The sequence below is a fragment of the Cyprinus carpio genome, chromosome B15 (assembly GCF_018340385.1).
Source record: "Cyprinus carpio isolate SPL01 chromosome B15, ASM1834038v1, whole genome shotgun sequence".
Lineage (NCBI taxonomy): Eukaryota > Metazoa > Chordata > Actinopteri > Cypriniformes > Cyprinidae > Cyprinus > Cyprinus carpio.
In genome coordinates, this window is record NC_056611.1 from 16,606,592 (window position 1) to 16,626,147 (window position 19,556).

The window sequence follows — 19,556 nt, forward strand, 5'->3', positions numbered from 1 at the left end:
AATCCTAAAGGAAACATTTTAAAATATATTAGTACTGTGCAAAATTTTAAATAATTGAAAAACATTAATTTTTTAAAAATGTATTCATTTATCCCCAACCAGTATAACTTTAATTCTTCTGCAGAACAGAAAATATGATTTTTTTTGTTGGGGGGGGGGGGGGGTTTTTCAATTGTATGAACAAAACATAAAGAATTCTATTATGTTCCACAGAAGAAAAAACAAGTCCTGCAGGTTTGGAATGATGTGAGGCTGAGTAATTTCACAAAATGTTAATTTTAGGGTGTACTATCAGAGAAAAGAAGCTCCATCAAATGCCTCAAACTATTAACTTATATTTTGCTTTAAACTATGCTTCCAGAGTTTCTCAAGCAGCCTCCATTTTAATGTCAATAAGTTCTATACAGTATAATATGGGTTAAAAGTAAAATTTCTGGTTCTGTTATTGGTTCTTGAGCTTAACTGAAGGAGCTGTGGGAATCTGAAAAAGGTTGGGAAACACTGTGGTAATGTACATAAATGAAACGTGAATGCTAACGTCCTGAGACAGTTTTGCATTTGTTTTTGTGTGTGATTTATGCAATCAGTATCCTGATATATTTAAAGCAGAATGCTTCTGAACGCTCTGTCTCAGATTAGCAGCTATTAGAGCTATACGGATGCCTTGGCAACAAGTCTTGAGTGAAGCTGCCAGGCTTTATACAAAGACATGTGCACACATGCACACATCCACGAATGCACATGCTTTCTCTTTCCACATCACATACTGACAGATGCTTGAGGCTCATAGCTGTTTTGGAGGCTACATCAACACCCTACCTACTTGGAATCCGTGAATCTTTCCAGAGACAAACAGAAAAAATATGGAGCGTTGTGGCTAAAAGGAGAGTGAGATGGAAAGTGGTACAACACTTAGAGCAGTGTCAAGTCTAGATTTATTCATCATGTCCTGGATCAGTTGGCAGAGCCGATCTTACGCAGCATACATGATTACATACGCTTCCCTTCTGGAAGCTGGTATGGAGGGAGGAGAGGGAGGTGGGCATATGAGGCGGACCAGCACACACTATTGGCACTTCTAAATTGAATTTCTCTGGCAAGCATCTCACATATGTGAACTGTACCGCACTCATCCAGCACTGCAATTTCACATCCGTTTCGTCTCGAAAGATGTATATCAAACCCAGTTGGGATGACAAGATGGCTGCAGTGCTTGTTGTGCAGGTGTCTTTAAACCAAGCGTGGCTCTAGCAGAATGCCGGTCCTATCTGTGTGCCAGTGGCTAATGAGAGCATGTAACATTTCAACACTTCGCTGATTATTTTATACACTGCCAACACTCTCCAAGACGTATTTGAGGAAATTTAGGTGCATAGACGGAAGGTGATATGCTTCTGGGTTTTAAAAAATATTCCAAAACTAATTATTCAGTGATTCGGGCAATAACACCTCACAAAATCTGGTTTAAGAGATCTGGTTTAATCATCAGTTTCCAAGACTACATGAGACTACATCTATCTATCTATCTATCTATCTATCTATCTATCTATCTATCTATCTCTATATCATCTATCTATCTATCTATCTATCTATCTATCTATCTATCTATCGTTATATGTATCATTCTGTTGTTCTATCATTCTGTCATTATCTATCTATCTTTCTATGTATCTATCTATCAATCTATCTATCTGTCTGTCTGTCTGTTTGTCTGTCTGTCTGTCTATCCAGCTATCGTTCTATCAATCTATCTATCATTCTATCTTTCTTTGGTCTATCTATTGTTCTATCTATTCTGTCTTTCTTTTGTTAGTTCTATACAGTATATCATTAAATTGCTCTATTTATTGTTCTACATATTATGGTATGGTTCTCTCTCTGTCAGTGTATTTCAGTATTGTAGTAAATAAAAGTTATGCAGAGCTCAATTTTTTTATATGAATATATCTATAGCTGTCAGGGAATGCATGGCCTATAAAGCCCTTTTTGAAGTTGTGCATCATTGGGAATCTGTGGCTTATATCTGAACACTTGTTTTAATGGATCAATGTTCATTGGACAAAAGGCTTTAAACATTATTGGACATTGGACTTTCAGTCAATGTACTTTTTTTGTGTGTGTGTCCCACTTGGAAGCTTGGCTTCTCTATAATGATCGGAAAGCTTTCAAAAAGATAGGACATGGCAACAAATGGTAAATAATGAAACGCCGGTGTGTGTGACTGACAGCATTTCAAATGTAAAAGCACTGCTGTTGAAATCAGAGTGCTCGTGCAGCCTCAAAAATACAAATGCAGTTATTGCAGTCTATCATATTTTAGCTTTTTTTATTGGTTGTTTTTTTTGTTTGTTTTTTTTTTTATGTGATTTTTTTTGGTTGTTGTTTTATTTTTTAGAGTAGTTAATTCAGTATTTACTGCATGAGTATTAAAGGTAGGTTGGAGTGTCACAAAAAATGGCATGCTACAGTGCTACAGCTGTGACATCAATACCCAGAAGAATAATTCACCATGGAATCTCTTTTTCTAATAGGTTTTTATGATGTAGTTTTTCAATTTATGATTAAAACCAGGTCGGTGGTAAATATAAGTTCACAATGCTTTGCCCTACAATGTAAATTACACACATCCTTACTAAAAACACACATTTTGAAGCAATTATGTTTCATTTTAAAATTGTATGTTTGTAATTAGTAACATAGTAACATAAGAATGCTGGGGGTGTGAGTGTGTGCAGTTTATGTTATAGGGCAAGATGTCCAAGTGTCGTCCACTTATGTTTACCACAGGCCTTATTTTACTCATGAATTGAAAAACCTCATTATAAAAACCCATAGGAAAATCTCAAAGGAATCCATGGGGAAATAGTCTTCTATGATTTTACCTCATATAGTTGCAGCACTTAATAAAATACTTAATTAGTAGGAGTTTTTATTGATAAATAAATAATTTACTGTATGATAATCCGGTTATTTATTTTTTTTTTTTTCAAAACTATGTCAAAACTAAAATGTAAAGACTAAAACTGCATATTGAAAATATCCAGAACAAGTTCTAATTAACTCGCTACACAGTGATTTAAGGAAGCGTTCTTACTTAATGGCTAATTCAAGTGTTCAAATGAACTTAATTTGATAACATCATCCATCTTGGATTTTGGAGCACAGCGGATGAAACCAAGTGTGACTTTTTGGTCCAGTAATAATTTGCTTTAAGTATGATATATATATAATTAATTTTTTTGCATTTTTTTATATAAAATTGCAGCAGTACCAGTAGATGTATAGTGTGGAAACTATATGCATTTTCCTTTTAGGTTTCACTAGAACGGAAAGCAAAATGTGTGACAGATTGGAAAAGGAATAGATTGGAGCATGTGCTCCAGAGAACATTGCTTGTCGTTTTCTGCCACCGATACCAACCGCAACACCTGCCCAACAAAACAAAATAACAAATTCATCTCATTATAACACACACAAAAACAAAATAAACTCCTGCTAGAGAACTGGAAATGTTTCCTCTGTTTTAGACAGTAATAGACACATTCCTAGTGTGAGCTATTTAATAAAATGGTGGGCATATATCCCACCAGTCCCCATCATATACAGTATATGTTGCCTTTTGTTCATTAGCAGCCACAGATGCAGCCTGTGGAAGCAGTGGCTCGTACATTTCTCCTGATGCTGTCTGAAGTAGTTAGCCCACTTAGCATATGAAGATGTGCCGACATTAAGAAGGTCACCCTGCCTCGACCATATTCCTCAGTTTCAGCAGGCCTGACGTTCCCCGTGGCTCACCCTGTCTGATCTGGCATGTTCTCTGCCATAAGCTCCACCAGTCATCTCCATAAAGAGACCCCATTAAACACGGCCACACCGTGCAGCGCTCAGCTTAGCATCATCTGACTGGCATTCTCACCCACGCGTTTTCTCTCTCTCCAAAAACAAGTGATGAAAAGTCTGTTTAGACTAGTAAATATTTTCTAGAGAGTGTGGTTTAATTCAGGACACCCTGTGTTTATCTTTACATGAGACCGGGTAATGAGCGATATCAAGTAAGCTAATAAGGAGTCAGTACTTTGCAACTATGGGCAGATGGTGTCCTCCATTGGCCTGTGATGGTTTGGCTAAATGGACGATGTAATTCAGCCTGTTCTGGGATGAAGATGTTGTACAGAATAGGATGGACAGAATTATGATGGGACACCTTTTCAGTCTGAAATGGGCTCTGACCAAGGACACGGTTTTCTGTTGTGAGCTTGAGAGATGATGTGGTGTGATCTCATTGACTTTCCCCTACTCCAAACGCTAGATAGTGTAGCCACTGGGTCCCAAGCCGAGTGGAAATGCCCTTCAGGATCCATGAGAAAGGAAGCTGGTTGGTTTGGGCACCCTGCCAGCCAGTGTGCCCTTAGAGCAGCGATGCAGGGAAAGCATGTTTGCAGTAACACACACACATGCACACACCATTGCTTAGGTCTGCACAATATACATAAATTGAAATAAAATCAATATCTCAATATTGTCAAATTGTGCAGGCTTCGATTGAATAAATATATGGTTTATTTATTAATTATTGGTTAATTACTGGTTTCAGGCGCTACATTTACACATTTGTAGCTCACGAAAGTGTTGCAGTGTCTGAGAACATTTCGGTTCATTGTGAATTGTGCTGCACGCATGTAAATGAACAAATCGACAAGCTTTTACTTTTTTTGACTACTGGATACATAAATATTAGTGTTGTAATTTTACAGTAAAATAAAATGATTTGAATTAGTCCATTTTTTATTTTACCGTATTATTACAATATATTTCTTGTTTTGTTTAATATTTTTATTTCACAATATATTTTTATAGTAATTTTTTACAGTATTATTAAAAAATATTTCTTGTTGTTTAATAATTTTAGTTCACAATATTACATATATTATTGTAGTTTAACAATAAAATAAAATGATTGCTCATTTTTAATTTTACAGTATTAGAGTATATTTCTTATTTTGTTTAATTTTATTTCACAGTTTCACAATAATCTTAATAAAAGCTAAATGGTTTACCATTTAAACATTTTACAGTAATATTTAACAGTATTTTACACTAAAATAAATGTATTTTTAAATTTTTCTGAATGGCTTTTTATTACTTTTACTTTTTAGTGTTTGTTTTACAATATTATTTCAATATATTTTGTTTTTTTTTATACATAACAATATCACAATAATCTCAATATTAAAATCAATAATCAAAACAAAATCACGATGACTATTAATATTATTTTATAGTCATACTTGAATTGGTAAAAAACAGTGGGAATGTGGCTTATGAAAAGTCAAGCAGTGAGCAAATTGTTCAAGTTTTTAAAAATCTTAAAGCCCTACCAGCATTTCAGACTCAAAAAAAATCTTTTTCAGAGTAAAAAAATTTTTTTCAACATGTTTTTTTATGCAAATCATCCCACTAACCCTAGAATGAATAATTCTTTCTAAATATACTGGAGCTATTTATGCGATGAATATTATATTTATGGTGAAAATTACTAAATTTTTTCATATTGTAATGTATATCACAGAAGAACAAAATATGTCAGTTTTATATATATATAAAACTGACATATTTTGTTCTTCTGTGATATACATTACAATATGAAAAAAATGGGCATATGTGCTGAAAGTGTGTGTGCGTGTGTTTGGTTTTGCCAATATACTTATACTTATACACTTTCAGCCCATTTGCCCAGCAGGTCTCAGCCCTGCATCTTTCTCCCAGGGCTTGCGAGAGGCAATTGTCAATTGTCTTTATTTCCCCCATCGATAGCATCGCATGCTATTAATTAGCCTGAGCTCTGGGGAGCCTAATAGCAGTCAGAAGCTGGCTGTCGGAGCCGCGCTGCTGTTTATTTGTTTGTCTCTCTTGCTGTGGGGGGTTGGCCTGCTCACGCCAGCACAGACCACTCTTGAGGATTTCGTAATTAAGTTTGGTAATAGAAGTAGTTAATCAAGGCCTGAGATTATACCACCTGCAGCGGATGCCTGGCAGCAGGGAGGAGAAGTTCCTCTTCCCTGAAGGAGAGGCTTCAACTGTTAGATTTTGTCCTGCTGCGTACAGGCCGCGTCTCCCACCTCGCATTTGTCCCGCTCTGATTCTCCCCCTCGGCGGCAGAGCTCATCCTCCAAGTAGTTTAGACAGCATCAGGCCCTGGTCTTATCTCACACTCCCTTCATACACATTAGTTTTGGGGAAGATTACTTGAAAATGTAGCTTTGTAAGCTACAGGCCACCCACAAAACTTTTTTTTTTTTTACATTTAATTTTACTTGCTAATTATTTTACTTACTTTATCAGGTAATATTATTTGAGGATTACTTTTTAGAAATTATATATTACTCAAAAACATACAAATTAAAAGGCAAAATGAAAAAATAGTATTATACTGTGCATACATACAGACAGACCTAAAATCTTCATTTAAATGAATAAATCAAACATTTGAATGAATCAATTCACTTTATTACATTTTCATAAAAGACATCAGTGTTTCCCCATTTTTGTCACATATTTAACTTAATGTGTGACTTAATATAAATATTTATACATTATAAAAAAGATAATGGGCAAGACTTTTTAAACTGAAAGGGTTTGTAAAGCTGTATTGCCACACAAAGTGATTGTGATAATTGTAAACTCTATTTCCATAACAAGTGATATACATCAATAAAGAATTTTGTCATGCTATACTGCTATTGTTGGAAAAGTTAAAGGACAAGCAACATTTTTAAGCAACCAGGCACTATAGTGCTCCTAAAAAAATTTAGCTGGAAGCGTCACTAATTTTAGTTTAATTTCTCCCCAACACTGATACACACTCACAGCAGGTTGTTTTAATACACACACAGCTATTTGAATTCGATTATGTTCGCCTGGCTCTGTTGGCTTGCTCTGTCTTTCAACTGAATTTGTTTACTTGTACTCTCAGCACGAGACCTCATTTATTAGGCCTGTCTGTGTCTTATGTGTGTATTTATCACAGTGGCTGAAGACAACAGTAGTCGCTAAGCTCCGTCAAGTTTGCCCCCCACGTTGAACATTGGAGAGGAGTCAACACTTCCCGACACACGCTGGGAGTTAAACTACCAATTTGCTTCTTGTCTTGAAAGATATCATACCACACCAGCTGGTTTGGCATGAGCCTTGCAAATCAACTCGAGACCAGTCGATTTAAACCATAAGGCACAAGTTCCTCACATTTCAAATCGTTTAAAGAGCTCCGCAGAGTGATATTTTTATTTCCAAAGGACCCATTTCTCACATACTTTACGGTTTGGTGCCAGTATAAAAACACGTTTCTGACAGAATTTGGAGAAATGGAAGTTGAGGAGCATTTTGAGGACTTCAGCATTATCGCTGATAGAAATCATGAATTACCCGTTTATGTCTTCATCCGGGCGGAAATAAAACTGTCACAGCAGCCATAACATTCCTCTGTAATGTACACAATTTGTGTCAGCCCGCCTGGGGAGAGCAATAACGTGGATGTGATGAAATATGAAGGAACGGGTCTGCGAACGCTGACTGATCAAGACTCTAGTACTGTAGGAGGTAACCGAATAAGAAGATGAGAGATATGTGTGAGAGAGAAAGACACCATGTGATGGTCAGGTCTATTAAAAGTGTGTTTTTTACCCCAGAGCTACAGTATCACCAGATCCATCATCTGGCCTACCAGTCATCCTCTGACCCAGTCTTTAATGGCTAATTGCTCAGCCCAGGCTCAACTTTTAACATTGCAGACACTGTGTTCTACTTCTGAGGAGACAGAAACAGAGAGATGAGAGTCTGAAGAAGTCCCGAGGTCATGAGAGCCGGTAACTACGCTGACTTGAAAAGAAGCCGGAGAGGCACGCAAGGCTCGTCTCTTTTTAGCACCCGACATTAAAGCCAATATGTTTGTATTCAGTGAGTGTTTTGGTAATTAAAGTGAAGAGGGTTGTGTGATCGTGGATGTGGATAAAGGCTGTTTCATTGTAGACCACAGGGGAGTCTTTATTTATGTGTCTTTGCTTCTCTGTTAAGGACTAAGTCTTGGCTGTATACTGGCAGATTGTATGGATAAATTAAAAGAAGAATGAAGGCAGTAATTCATACAATCAGACACTTTTAAACTTACTTTTATAAAGTTAAAGTTTTCAGCATTGATATCTGGCAATTTACATGACCAGTTTCAACGTTCTACAGGCTGTTTACACCAAAAACGACTTCCCACTCACATCAATGCATAATAACATTTTGTTTATCATAAGTGTGCACTGCAGTTCTGTCATCTGTTGCTTTAAATGCTCTGGCTCCTTAAAGTCCTATGGATTCTGATTGGCTGTCTTGTTTTAATTATTCACCATCTGGAAAAAAATGCTTCTAAAAATAGTTTTGAATCAAATGATATTATTCTTTTTTGTGATACTATAACTATACAGTATTCTCATAGAATTAGAATGAAAAACATTATAGTTATTTATGGTTATAGTTATTGACCTTGGTGTCCTTTATTGACTGGCTTAAACTGAATTAAATAGTTTTTTTTATTTTTTGTTTTTTGCTGCTGGACTTTTAGGTTTTATCGTGAATCATGATGCATACTCTCTGTTAATGCCTTTGGTCTTGGCAGAATAGTTCTGTTATGCTGCTGCTGTGGCGGCAGAGCAAGTACCGTGACTTGCTACTGCCAATACATACTGCTGCTGCACATATAACAGTATATGAAAAAACACCATGTAACATACATGAAACTACCCCATAGCAGATATGTACAGGTGGAGCTGGGGAAGTGGAAGGTTTCTGAAGTGCGCTGCGACTCCTACAGCAACACTAGCCAAGATTTAAATGTTAAGCAGCAAGCTCATTGGCTGCTGATGCAAAAAAGAAACCAATCAGCTGTGCCTTGTGAATGATGATGTAATTATTTAAGATATAAGTAAGAACCTGTCGGCCTGCACCATCTATGTAGAGATTCATGACAGAACTTTGTATGTCAAAAATCATTATTCACACTATTGTACTATTGGTTCTAAATACTGAATAAATAGAATATTTGATATTGTCGGCCATTATTGTGGCTCATGGTTGTGAAATTTATATTGTGACACCTAACATAGTTTTGTATCTGTAGCCTGGAATTGGACAAGATTGGATTTCAGGATATTATGGTTTTCAAGACATCAGCAGTGTCTGAACAACACTCTTCCTGACCACTTCTTTTCTCTCTGCTCCAATCTTAAAAGACTCTAAATGTACTTTTCTGTTTTTATTGTCCTGTGTAAATCTTCCAAATCCCATATAAATCCCATTTACTACTGCTTATAAATGATATAAAAGAAATTGCAGTCTTTAAACTGTATTTTCATGTGTAAAAATCTAATATGCATTAGAGAACTCAATAACATTTCTTTATTAACTCTTAAATGAACAGTGTTATGATCAAGGTCATGATACTTACAGTATGTGCAGCATCTTTACAATGTAAAAAGTGCTCTGAATGAACACACAAAATCACTTAAAGTTGTGAAGCACATCTTTTTATTTTCTGGGTTGTCTATTTTATAGTTGCTAATTGGAGAACCTGATGTACAACTGTAGTTAAATGGCCTACAAGCTTGGCAGACTGTAGGCATAAATTTACAGCTTTTTACCAACATTTCAGTTCTCACAGGTTATTTTTCCAGTGCATTTAAAGTAAAAGTCATCATAACCTTTCCAGACACTAGAATGCAAAGTCCGTTAAAAATCGAGGAAAATTACTGGCACAGCCAATTCAGAACAGGATTAAAATCACAAAAAAAGCTCTGGTAATTATTACATCACCCCACCTCTGAGAAGGGCTTAAGTTTCCATAGGGTGGCCACGTGGTCTGATGAGGGAGCTTTGCTTTGTGAATGTCAGAGTATCTCTACATTGTACAAAGAAAAGAGCAAGGAAAATCCTCTTTTCCCTATACCCTTCAAGGATGTCTTGATCCACTGAGTTTGGTGTTTTTTTGTATTTCCTTTTTTCTCTCTCTCTCTCTCTCTCTCTCTCTCTCTCTCTCTCTCTCTCTCTCATTTATTTCACATTATAATGTTTTCTTGTATTTATATATATATTTTTATTTATAAGTATATTTGTTTTGTATATTATAATAATAATTATTATTAATATTAATATTTTTATCAGGTTTTTTATTACCAATGCATTTTAGCCATTACATTTAGTCACTACTTTTGTTTTTATATATTGGTGTGTTGGCAATATTGTATGTGTAACAATCATGCTTATAATATGCTTTAGAATTGATTCCTCTGTTAACCATTGCCCATGCACAGCCAGTCAGGACCTTAAGAGAGCCGGAGAAGGAAGAAGCTAGCAGGGATAGAGAATAAATGAGGAATGATGAAAAGGGGACTAGACAGTATGCAGGAATTGGTCTCAGCCTATCTTCCCGTCCTTGCTTTCAGTGTTCACATCCGGACAGTGGGAGCTTCGGCAGAGCATTGTTAAGTGTGTGGGGTGGGGAGGGCGTCTGTAGAAAGCTTTGATGTGAGCTGCGCTTTGGGTGGAGCTTGACGGGCTCTGATCTCCAATGTCTCCTCATTATGGGAACGGCCCTGCAGCAAGCGGATAATGTCAAATAATGAATGTTGAAATTGGCTCTGCTATTTGGGAATAACAAAAAATGTTTTTCTGTTGGCGGTTATGCGCTGCAAATTGAAATTTTGATTGTAGTAAAAGGTCACTTCTTGAAAGGGAGTTTACCCACCTGACCTTTCCAACCAGCCTTTAACTCTTTATCCGTCGGCATATGTTTCCCGCTAATGACTGCAGGTGTGACATTCTCCTCGTTCCACATGAGAGGCGGGAATTCTGGCCTCTGAATAAATGGCAATGGGCAGCCGTCAAACGAGGCGATGTGGACTTGTTTTTGAGTTGCGGGTCACAGGGTCACCGGGTTGTAAAGAACACTCACAGATTGGTGCGATGACACTTGGCAGCTTGGCGGTGCACCACACGAAGATAGTGCCATTCAACCACTGTATACACCCACTTCACGTTCAAACACACTCTTGAGAACCTGGACTCATACACTGATAGTTTGATAGCAGGTTGACAAGTCGGACACAGATATAGTTGCCTCTTTGTCCTATTATTTTGAGAACTGACTGAAAGGTTGTGGCGGCTCACAATAGGCATTCATGTTATCTCTGGAGCTTCTGTGCTTTCTAGGACCATGCTTGGGCTTATCCGTTGCCGTCTTCTTCCTCTCCTCCATCTTTCTCACACTGCTGTATTGATCTGTGTCGACTTCTTCATGCCTCCATTCACAGAATATACCAGACTCTGCCTGCCTGTTCCAGCCACCCCACTGGTTTTCATTATTGGGTAGATTTGAAGCAAGCAGGATAGGGAAAAGCAAAAAAAAAGGAAGATGAGAAACAGATAAAGTGGGAGGGAGTGTGTGTTGGCACAGCTGAGGTGATAATTGCATATGTAGCAGGTATGGAGCTCTATGATTATTGCTGACAAGCACTAACCTGACATTATCAGAAAGTTAAAACGTGTGTAGAGTTGTACATTTGTACCTCTTCTTTACTCTTATCCCCGGAAACCTTCCACAGAACTTTCTTTTTAGCATTACAGTGGGAAAACCCTCCTGAGATTTAAACCTACAACAACACCTCTGCCAACTAAAGCAGACTGACTGATGTTGAACTTGAGAAGTCTGTCCCTGAGTACATTATGGGCTTTGATCTGGTGTACAGGATGCTGTAAGTACCATTTGTACAAGCAGTGGAGCTCAAATTTGACTTTGATATTGTGTACTTGTCAGCGGTAATTAATGACAAGCACTCATAGCTCTTGATTAATCGCGACTCGTTTAAATGAACAGGATATGGGTCCTGCTCAGCCAGTTACTCCCATTTACCTTGGCTTGTTGCTCTCATTTTACACACTTAATTACCACAACTGCTCCCTTATAGCCTCTTATGGGCCCAGTGTAGAAAATGAGTCACTTGCTGGGCCTTTATTGCGATTATTTATACCATAGGCATGAAACAGACTAAAGACCTTTAAGGTTATTAAACCGTGAAACCCATTCACCTTTAAATCACAGGGAATCACAGTCAAATGTTTAAATGGCCACACTGAACTTTAGGCCTTTCTCATTAGTTTCTCTTTGGAAAAGCATGTATTTTTTACTCTTTACAAGTACTACTTCTAATCCTTTATGGGGTCAATTATTTCACTTTAATTATTAGGGATGAACACTGGTGTATCTGTATCATTTCGGTGTTAATTTATTATTTACCCATATGGATGGATTGGATATACAGTATATTGATTGATGTTGGATATTTAGTACTCATTTCCAGATTTTCATTTAGATTTGCATTTGCATCATTTAAGACTTACTTTTATTATTTTAAACAAATTTGTTTTTAGTAAAAAGAATAATTGAATAGCAGTTTTAATTGCAATCTTTTGCAAATCTCAAAATGAATATCCATTATTAATGCTCTACATTATAATGGGTAATACCTAAATTTACATGCATGCTTTCAAAATGATGGTCTTTTACTTTATTTGTATTTTTTCTTTTCTTTTCTTTTTTTTATAGATAATTTACTGTAGAGTTTTTAATATCAGCCATTTATCGGTTATCGGTTAACCTAGCATCATGGAGGTGAGTTTTGCATTACAAGTACTACTCAGATTGTCTTCTGAGTAGTTCAAAAATCTTGTGTTTGAGTGTGTTATAAAATAAAATGTCTGTTTATAGAAAATCTGCTCATAAAATATACACATCAGAATCAGTTATCCTTTCATAAGTGCATATGTGTGTACATACGTAACCCTATTCTGGGTCAAGGAAATACTTACGAGTGATTTAGGGATGGGAAATGCTTATTTTTGGTTTATTTGGGAGTGTGTTTATTTGTGTGAGTTAGTGGTGAAAAGATATATTTTTGGATATTTGCCTTTTTTTCAATTATTGGCATAGCCCAATGTGTTTTTCTATTTGGCTGATGTGTCGCATGCAGGGCTTTTATTTTGACAGCTGTATTTTTACAGCTGTATTTCTAACTAGCTGTACATAAAAACAAAAGTCTATGTAATGTCCCCATTTAAATAGAAAAGTGTGTGCGCATGAGTGCAAGTCTGCTCTAGTTGCCACTCTGGGCATGTTTTGTTCTTCATGTTTGTCAAAGCTGTTTGTGCTGAGTAAATGGCTGCTCTCAGAACAGTTCCTCCCTATTGGACGATGTCCAGACTCTCTTACCCACAGCTTTACTGCACGGTCCCTCACTGTCCCAGATTGCACTCTCTGCCTACACCTCCTCCTCTCTTTTCTCTATGTCTCTCCTAATAAATCCTAATTGTTCTTGGTATCACAACCTCTCTCTGTTGAAATGGTTTGGAGATCAGGGTCTGGCTGTGGGTACTTTTCAGCTCATCACAGCCATGTGCTGCTGATTCCACAGAGCCATCAAAGCTGTTTGGCTGCTGCTGGATTTCATTTGTGAGAGTAAGGTGGTATCTCTGCCATAGAGGCAAGGAGGGAACGGAATAGAAAGCAGGATCTTTTGATCATATTCTCAGAGGAAATCTCTGAATCCGGGTGTCCTTGCAATCTCACTTTCCCTTTTCTTCATCTCTCACTGTGTTCACTTCAAAACACAAAACATGTTACACTGTAAAACTTGTTACATAGTTTTACTTAAAGCAAAACTATGTATTATTATACTTAATATATTAAGCCTGGTTTTCAGAGAATATATTAAGTTTATTGTCGTCATCCTAAATTTTGTTATATCTAAAAAGGAACGTCTTGGTTTCAGAGAACATATCTTGAAAAAAGTTAATTGTTGATATCCCATTGTCAATTTTATTTTATTTTATTTTCACCGTTACTTAATTCTGTTATATGTATGCTTGTAAAAAAAGAAATATCTTGTTTTGAGAAAATATGTTTAGAATTAAGTTTGTTTTTGGTATCTCATTGCACACAGTAGTTTTTATTGTTTTATTTTATTTCATTTGAACTATAATTACATTTTGTTAGATATATGCTAAAGAAATAAATGCCTTGGACAACAAAAACTCAATTCAAGATATATTCTCTGAAATCTTAATATCTTTCATCTGTTTTACCTCTCAAGTAAATATATATCTTTTTTCCGGCTATTTTAGTGGAAAACTAGACCAAAATAATGATTAGGAAAATATTTTTTGCAGTGTTCTTTGAGAAACAGGTTCATACTTTACAGAAAGAATGGTGAGCTATTTTCAAATGGATTATCCTCGGCATCTTGCAATCTCATGAGGATCAGTGCAATCTTGAACAGCAGCTCTCCTTTGCAATATAAAAGTCAAACCAGTGCAGATGTATTTTGCTCTTGCTTTTAGGAGTATTTCATGCAAGGTCCCCCATGCACCCAGGATTTGGAGAAATATTCCTGGTTCTGTGGCTGCAGCATCCATAAAGTCCTTAGAATAACACTACAAGATTGTTTTTGCTTCTTACATTCACTTTGAACAAAAAAAAAAAGTTCCTGTTGCACACTTTCCCCCCTGTTTGTGGCCCTCGACACTTTCATATCTCAGAGAGCGGGTAATTTTAGATCCAGTGCAGTGCTGCATCATCCCCCCCCCTGTGTCGTTTTGGTCTATGGAAACGCTAGGGATCAAGTACAGAGGGGAAGATAAATAGAGTAGCACCTCTGCAGAATACTTCGAGGAGGAGGCCCAATGAACCATGCCGTTTTGTAATTATAATAAAAAATAAAAATGATGGGTGATTTAGGACTGCCATGTGTGCTGGGTGGAGACTCAGCCTCCCATTAAAGGCAGCGTGGCCCCATATAGGCGGTCTAGCGAAGGGGTGCCAGCCAAAACCGGAATGATAATGAGGACATTGGCTCGCTTCAGAGAATTGGGGTGTAATTGAGTTAATGAATGCATTCTGTTGCATCTCTGATTGAGCTCATGTCCCTTTGCCACTTCCTTTAAGGTGTTCTGACTGTTCTGTGTGTGTGTGTGTGTGTGTTTGTGTGTGTGTGTGTGTGTGTGTGTGTGTGTGTGTGTGTGTGTGTGTGTGTGTGTGTGTGTGTGTGTGTGTGTGTGTGTGTGTGTGTGTGTGTGTGTGTGTGTGTGTGTGTGCATTGACGAGCTCACATCCGCATTCTCCTCCACCTGACATTGAGCCTTGAAGAAATAGTTCATGCAAGAATTAAAATGGTCATATTTTCCTCTCCCTTTAATTTCTTCCTTTGTGCCTACCCTGTATGACTTGATTTCTTCTGTGGAACACAAAAAAAGTGAATTTTTGAATCATATCCTGATCACTTATCTTAATATGAAAGTGAATAGGGTCTGGAAATGTCTTGCTTCAAAATGACAAAATGGCACTAAAATAAACAAAAATGCCCCCAAAATTAAAAATAAGGGGGCCGAATAACCGTTTTGGTTTTCATGCTACCAATGTTGATTTTCTAATGAGTAAAAAGCAATTCGTAAGTTGTTCTTGGCTTGTTTTCTCTGTGTATCCTATAAGAATTATGTTCCATTTCCCCAAACACAGAAACATGTTTTATGTATTTTATTAATAATCATTATTACAGTGTAAAAAATACTCAAATTTACCCATACAAAAGTAAAAAAATGGCCCTGGAAATGTGTTCCCACGGGCAAATATTGCCCCTTAATGAAAAAGTTTTTTTCTGACCCCCCTCATGTGACCTTTGTTTGTTTATGTATTATTCTAGGTCTTCTGTAGCCATATAAAAGTGATTTTGTGCACAATTAGGATTTATTAGGAACAAACGACATTTGAAATGTTAAACAGAACATTTTATGCACAAATCTGCATATTCAAACTGTTGCGGCAAGTCATGAGATATGCAAGAGCCAATGGAGATGGACGTCATTGCCAAAACTGGTACACATTTTAAAGTGCCATATTTGAATATGTGCAAAAGCAAATAAAATTTGACAGCTATGAGTTTAAAGGGATAGTTCACCCAAAAATGAAAATTCTGTCATTAATTATGCACCCTCATGTTGTTCCAAACCCGTAAGACCTTCGTTCACATCTTTGGAACACAAAAAGATATTTTTGATGAAATCTGAGAGCTTTCTGACCCTGCATAGACAGCAATGCAACTACCACGGAAAGGCCCCGAAAGGTAGCAAGGACATCATTTAAAAAGTCCACGTGACATCAGAGGTTCAACTCTAATTTTATGAAGCTATGAGAATATGTTTACAGTCTCTGCTGCACATTCACAAGAGTACCACAACATATAAATTTGTTATTTTTGTTTTCTTTGCGCACAAAAAATATTCTTATAGCTTCATAAAATTTTTGGTTGAACTAACCCTTTAAGTGAATACCCAATTAAATTTTGGTCTGTTTCTCACACAAACTGTGTCGTTTCAGAAGACATGAAATCTAATGCATTTGTGATACTTTCATGGTGTTTTTTGTTAATTTGGGAGCTTGACAGTCTATTGCCTTTAGAATGACTTGAGAGTAAGTAAATGACAGAAATCTCTTTTATGGGTGAACTATCCCTTTAAGGCATTGGTCTCAAACTCAGTTCCTGGAGGGCCACAGCTCTGCACAGTTGAACTCCAACCCTGATCAAACACACCTGATGCAGCTAATCAAGGTCTTCAGGATTACTAGAAACTTCCAAGTAGGTGTGATTTGGGGTTGGTTGGAGCTAAGCTCTGCAGAACTGTGGCCTTCCAGGAATTGAGTTTGAGACCACTGCTGTAAGGCTTTATGGTTGCTCTTTCATGTCATTGGATCTTCTGCTGCACATAATTTGCTTAAAGGCTTAGTATAGCTCTCAATGTGTTTCTCTTACAGATTGGTCAGTGGCATTCAGAGCAGGGACTGTCCATGGAGAGGAAGCTTCCATCACTTAACGTGACAGACACGCTATTCAACACCACTCTCACCATAACTACCATCCTGGTAAGTCCTATCTTCTCCTCTGGTCCAGGTTCCTCAGTAGAGGACACACCCTACTGATTCAGCCAAGAGATTTACACACACCCCCTGGAAAGGATATATAATTGCTCCTTTTTGAAGGAGTCTCTCTTTAGCTTCCAGAAACGGTCTGTCTAGTCTCTGATCACCTCAGGGTTCAGCACTGATCTAAATAAAGACTCTTCTCCTCTGAGATGAGTGGAAACTAACAAGTATGCGTGTGATAGCATTTCCTGGAGCAGTAACCACCAATTGAAGATGTAATCCACTAGGCTGTTATCTAGGGGCAATTTTCTCATCTTCTCGTACACTGTATAGTGATGAGAAAAAAAGAGGCTCTCCGCAGCCTTAGGCCGGATGTCGCGTATCATCCCTCACTAGAAAAGAGAGGGGAATAAAGAGACTGCGAATGAAGAGGGGCCATGCAAGGTGAATGAAGCATTTGAAAGCCAATAAATAGCTGGTTTAAAGCAGATTGTTGAGTACAGATGGAGAAATCTTCTTCAGTTCAATTTACACCTGATGAATGATATGATAAGCGTGAAGAACTGCTGAAAAGAGAATCATAGTCATGCTGTTTACCAGCAAAACTTACCACTGGTCGACTAGAATGATCCTGCTTCAAGAAATATTTCTTTAAGGTTTACTACAATTTAAGCTCAGTTAACACCATTTGTAGAATAATGACTCTTAGAGACCTTTAAGCCCCATTCACAGCAAGAACCATAATTGTAAAGATAATTATAAAGATCTGTTTATTCTAAGCGCACGTGCGTCTGCCGCTTTAAATTCCCAAGCTCATTATAGCAGGATTGATTCAGATTGGGTGTCAATGTTTTTATCGTTCATCAGCTGGAAAAAATTGCTCTGTAAGTGATTCCAACGATATAGTTTCTCTGTGCCTTTAACGTTATAGTTGTGGTGTGGACTCTGCTATACTTTAATACTTTATCGTTATCTTTATAGTTATCCTCTTGGTGTGAACGGCCTTTACAATGGAAGTAAATGTGCCCAATTTTTGGAGAATTTAGAAGCAGAAATGTGAAGCTTGTAATTTTATAAAAGCACTTAAGTTGGTTGATTATTATATGAGTATTATTTTTGTAGTTGCTTTGAGCCGTAAAGTTCTCATTTTTTTATGGTTGTTTGGGTTTTAGATGTTTTTTTTGTTGTTGTTGTTTGTTTGTTTTTTACTCTGTAACAAAGTATTAAAATTGGCTATAACATTGCACAGAAAAGGTTAAGTGATTTTGGCTATTCTATTGAAACAGTGAGTATTTTAACGTTTACAGATTGGCCCCATTCACATCCATTAAAAGTAATTGCAATTGCCTATAAACCAGTTTTTTGTTTTTTGTTTTTAGAAAAAAATAAAAAATTAAATTTTTGAAGTAATCAGAATTGTACCACAAATACCATCATTTGAGCTTAAAGGCACCATGAAATCAAAATTGACAATTCTTAATTATAATCAAAACATTGCGGTGTTTATTATAAATTATTTATCCATGCACATTATTTTTATTTATATGCACTTGTAATCTTTAAATGATAAGTTCTCTTCCAGAATATAAACTTCCTGATAATTTACTCACCCCCATGTCATTCAATATTAGGATAAGCTCACTTCCAGAATAAAATTCCCTGATATTTTACCTACCCCCATGTTATAGGGTTTTCTTAGTTTTAGTGAACTTCAATGATGGCCAAGGGGTTGAAGTCCAAACTGTGGTTTCAATGCAGAGCTTTACACGATCTCAGCCAAGGAATAATGGTCTTATCTAGCGAAACAACTGGTTATTTCCTATAAAATATATATATATATATATATATATATATATATATATATATATATATATATATATATGTGTGTGTGTAAAAAGTATATACTTTTTAGCCACAAATGTTCTTCTTGTATTTGCTCTGTGATGTGCATGTGCATCTTCACGCATTGCGTAATCACATTGGAAAAGTCTCTCATAGTTAGTTCTTCATCTGTGTACTCCAGTTCAAAAAGGAAGTGTAGGAAAAACTCTCATCTCATTTTCTTCTCCAACTTCAAAATCGTCCAACATCATTGTTTTACCTTTTTGTGGAAAAGCCGTTTGACTTTCTTTGCATGTTTGCTTCGTAAACACTGGGTCGGTACTTCCGCCAATGTCATGCATGCATGATTACATAATGTGTGAGGTTGATTTGTGGTTAAAAAGTATAAACATTTTTATTTACTTTTTTAGAAAAAAAACAATCCTTTCGCTCTATAAGACCCTGATTCCTAGTGGCCTGTGAAGCTGCATTGAAACTGCAATTTGGACCTTCAACCCATTGGCCACCAGCCTACCACTGAAGTCCACTAAATGGAGAAAAATCCTGGAATGTTATCCTCAAAAACTTTAATTTCTTTTCGACTGAAGAAAGAAAGACATAAACACCTTGGTGACATGAACCCGTCGATAGACAAAATCAAGTCCCACCCCACATTTTTTCTCGTTCTAGAAGCTGTTTGATTTGTATATATGCCACAATAGGGAAGAAA

The 19,556-nt window shown here is 36.7% G+C and overlaps 1 protein-coding gene across 1 annotated transcript in view; it reads left to right on the forward strand.

Annotated features, from left to right (window-relative positions):
* Positions 1-19,556, forward strand: part of LOC109103545 (glutamate receptor ionotropic, kainate 4-like) — a 329,617-nt gene that overhangs the window by 279,908 nt on the left and 30,153 nt on the right. Inside the window, exon 14 of the mRNA XM_042740067.1 lies at positions 16,898-17,005. Coding sequence (XP_042596001.1) covers positions 16,898-17,005 — 108 coding nt within the window. The remainder of the gene's footprint in view (positions 1-16,897; positions 17,006-19,556) is intronic.